At 67.3% G+C, this 3,778-nt stretch overlaps 1 protein-coding gene across 1 annotated transcript; it reads left to right on the top strand.

Annotated features, from left to right (window-relative positions):
- Positions 1-51: 51 nt before the first annotated feature.
- EMIHUDRAFT_437480 (hypothetical protein) lies at positions 52-1,330 on the top strand. The gene is made up of 5 exons (XM_005764200.1): positions 52-155; positions 321-415; positions 489-620; positions 778-960; positions 1,042-1,330. The coding sequence occupies exons 1-5, from the start codon at positions 92-94 to the stop codon at positions 1,171-1,173; spliced, it is 606 nt and encodes a 201-aa protein (XP_005764257.1). The 5' UTR covers positions 52-91; the 3' UTR covers positions 1,174-1,330.
- The last annotated feature ends 2,448 nt before the right edge of the window (positions 1,331-3,778 follow it).

Genomic DNA, 3,778 nt, shown 5'->3' with positions numbered 1-3,778 from the left:
ACGCCCACGCGACACAGCCGGCTGGACGGGGCGCGAGGCGAGTCGTGTGTAGGGCCTCGTGATCGTGCAGCTCGCCATCACGTGCGTCGCCATGTCGACGCCGCTGTTCGAGCGGCGGCTGACCGGCTCCATGGCGCTGCTGCTCGACTCGCTCGGCGCGTGCGCCCCATATCTCCCCACATCTCCCCACATCTCCCCACATCTCCCCACATCTCCCCATTGCTCGACTCCCTCGGTGCATGCGCCCGCCGGCTTTGTCCGCGAGGCGGGGGGGCGGGCCTCATCTCACTCCTCCGCCCCCCCGCCCTCGCCGTGGACAGGCTTCGACTTCAGCGGGGCGTACACGATGGTCAACCTCGGCCTGCTCTCCGCAGAGGCGGGCGGCTGGGCGCTGCTCATGTCCTCCACATTTTGGGTCGCCGCTTGCTTGCTGCTGGTGCGGCCGCCTGCAGGGCGTCGCTTCAAGGGAGCGTGCGTGTGATCTTCAGGTCTTCATCGTCATCTGCCCGCTGCTGCGCGGCGCCTCGCTGCTGCTGCTGCTGCTGCGGCCGATGACCGTCGCGGCGGCGCAGAGGCTGCACGCCCGCTCGCGTGCCGTCTCGTACTATTACGCTCTCGAGGCGCGATTCCGACGAGATTGGGCCGAGATGTGCAGCCGCAGCTTTTGGGTCTGCTTTGGCGATGGCCGAGCGGCGCCCGCCACTCACCGCCGCGTTCGAGGTGCCCCCGAGGCGCGGGCCTTGGACTGAGCTTGGGCGTGGTCCGGGACGGCGGCAGGTGATGCTCGTGGCAGTGCCGCTCATCGGCACCACCATCGAGCCGATGACGGCGACCCTCTTCACGCCGTACAACACGCCCATCTGCAAGGACATCACCACCGCCTTCCCCAACCCGCCCGGCACCGACCCGCCCGACCTGTGCTTCACCATCTCCGTCGTGCCCTCGACGGGCTACTTCTCGGTGGGACACCGCGACCCCCAAACGCCTCTCGGGCGGAGCGCCGCACGCGCCTCCCTCACGTGCTCGCGCCTCTGTCAACAGGTCGCCGCCGCCGTGGTGGTCTTCCTCCTCTCCGGCTTCGACGGCTCGCCCACGCACAAGTACCTGCACCGCCTCCTCCACCCAGGAGACGAGCCGCCGCCCTACTGGCCGCGCTGCGGGGCGGCGCGATGACGGCGGAGGGAGAGGCAGAGGGAGCACATGCTGCTGAGCTGAGCTGTGCGTGGTGCTGCGCGCATTCCCACTGTGCCAATTGTTTTTGCAGATGCATAGTACTACGTCTACGAGCTGTGCAATAGACCGTTCCTCCTGACTCTGTGACTGTCATATCACAAGATCAGTCCCAGTGCGGCGCGTGGGTGGCCCCCGAGCCCCGAACTCCCTCCCAAGAGGGCGCGAGAGAGGCGGAAAGCCTCTCGTTCTCTTGCACATCTCTGGGGCCCGGGGGCCCGCGAGGTATAACACGAACACAGGCCGCAGACACGTCTTCTACTCACTACTCTCTCTCTCTCTCTCTCTACTGCAGTCTCGAGTCTGCAGAACCGAGAACGCCGTATCACTATCTCAGAGAACGCGACCGTATACCGACACCAAGCATCCCCGCGTTCCGCGACCACACCGCACAGCGCCACCGTCCTCAGAGAGAGTCCCCGAGTTTCCCGTACACGTGCCGAGAGCGGCCACGCGTTTGCCCCTCGCAGCTCCACTACGAGCGCGGTGCCGCATCCGCCGCCATCCTGGCAGCGGGCAGCGGCCGCCTTTGCCATGATCGCAGCTGCAGTGGCCGCGCGCCTCTCCTTGGCGGCGGACAACGCCGCCGCGAGCGCCGCCTCGCCCCCCTCAACAGCCGAGTCGGCCCCACTCAGCTTCGCCTTGGCCTCCTCCATCGCCGCCTTGGCCTCCTTTCTTCTCTTCTCAGCCACACCCCAGTGGCACCTCCCCTGGTTTGGCAAGGCGGGCGCCTTGGGCGACGAGAGGAGCGACGCCGCAACCTTGGTCGCCGCAATCGAGAGTCACGAACGCCCCCTTGCCCGAGGCAGCCTGGCCAAATGAGAAATGTAAATGTTGTATGTTTAGAGAGAGTGTATCGCGCAGAGGAGACTCACTCACTTGAAGAGAGATATGTTAGCCGGGAATTGTGTAGCAGGACAGTAGGGGCTGAACCGCCCGAAAGATAGCGTGTACGCCGCCATACGCTGCCGCAGGTCCGGTGCACACCAGTAGGGGTACGCCCGCCCGACCACCCATTCCCATCACCATCTCACATACCCTCATATAGGCGCTCGAGACCTCCTCTCGCTGCCTACTCGCTGCCTCGAGGGAGGGGGGGAAGACGTAGGGTTGAGCTGGACTCGCCTTTCCTGAGGCCCCCCCCCGAAAGGCAAGTATTAGACCCATGAAACAGAGAGACCCCTCCCCACCGCCCCGATCCCCCCACCCCCTTGCTCCCCTCCCCCCCTCGGGAGGGCCGAACTGAGGCGCCCGTGGGGACCCCGCAATTCCCTTCCCCCCTCGGAGGGGGCCGGACGAGGCGTACCCCGAGGGCCCCACTCTTTCCTTCGCATAGCGGCCACTCTCCGGATCGCTGGTCGAGCGACCCGGGGGATGCCCCGCGCGCCTGACCCAGGCGCGAAAACGAATCTGCGAGGCGTGGCCGCTCATGCGGCCCGATGGGGAGGAGTGGGGCGGACTACGGGGATCGGCTTCTTACACAGCCCTTCCCTGCAGCGAGCCTCCCTCCAACCCACCCGTGCTAGGTCTCGGGTTTGACGCATGGGGTCACTCCCGCGAAACTCGTGAACTAGCCGGGGCAGTCGGAGAAGGGGCAACTCCGTGCAGTGACGGTCGGCCGTCAGAAAACACGCCTCCGTGGCTCGGGTTACACCAATCCTCGCTACCCAACGCGGCCAAAGGATATCCACCTCGAGAACCTCGAGTACTCGAGAGGGGTACCGAAGTTTGTCACTCACCAGAGTCGCGGCGGCGTGAGGGCCGTGAGCCAATGTGGCACACTTTCTGACGGCATGAGCGGCACCGTCAGCCAAGAAGCCCTGCTGCCCGAGCTGGCGGTGGGCGAACTGGGGGCGCTGCGCGCCCTCCTCTCCGGGCGGCGGACGCGCGGCAGGCTCGACGCGCGGCTCGACACCGACACGCAGGACACGCTGCTGACCTGGGCCGCTCGGCACGGGCACGCCGAGGCGGTGCGGCTGCTGCTCGAGGCCGGCGCGAGCGTCGGGGCGGCTGACGGCGAAGGCGCCTCCGCACTCGCACTCTCGTGCGAGGCGGGCCGTCTCGAGTGCGCCCAGCTGCTCCTCGCCGCCGGTGCGGCCGTCGACCAGGCTGAGGACAGTGGTTGCACGCCGCTGTTGTGCCAGGAGGGACAGCTCGAGTGCGCCAGTCTGCTTCTCAAGGAAGGCGCGGCGGTCGACCAAGCCGATAAGGACGGATTTACGCCGCTGTTCGTTGCGTGCCAGGAGGGCGAGCTCGAGTGCGTCCAGCTGCTCATCGAGGCGAACGCGGCGGTCAACCAAGCCAAGCAGAATGGCTTCACGCCGCTGAGCGTGCCAGCAGGGCCACCTCGACGTTGCCCGGCTGCTCCTCGAGGCCAGCGCGGCGGTCGGCCAAGCCAATCAGGAAGGCGCCACGCCGCTGTTCATTGCGTGCCAGCAGGGCCACGTCGAGTGCGCCCGGCTGCTCCTCGAGGCCAGCGCGGCGGTCGGCCAAGCCAAGGACGGCGGCGCCACGCCGCTGTACGTCGCGTGCCAGAACGGCTACGTCG

Source organism: Emiliania huxleyi, assembly GCF_000372725.1.
Source record: "Emiliania huxleyi CCMP1516 unplaced genomic scaffold EMIHUscaffold_60, whole genome shotgun sequence".
In the NCBI taxonomy this organism is placed as follows: Eukaryota; Haptophyta; order Isochrysidales; family Noelaerhabdaceae; genus Emiliania; species Emiliania huxleyi.
This window is presented reverse-complemented; position numbering and strand designations above follow the sequence as displayed.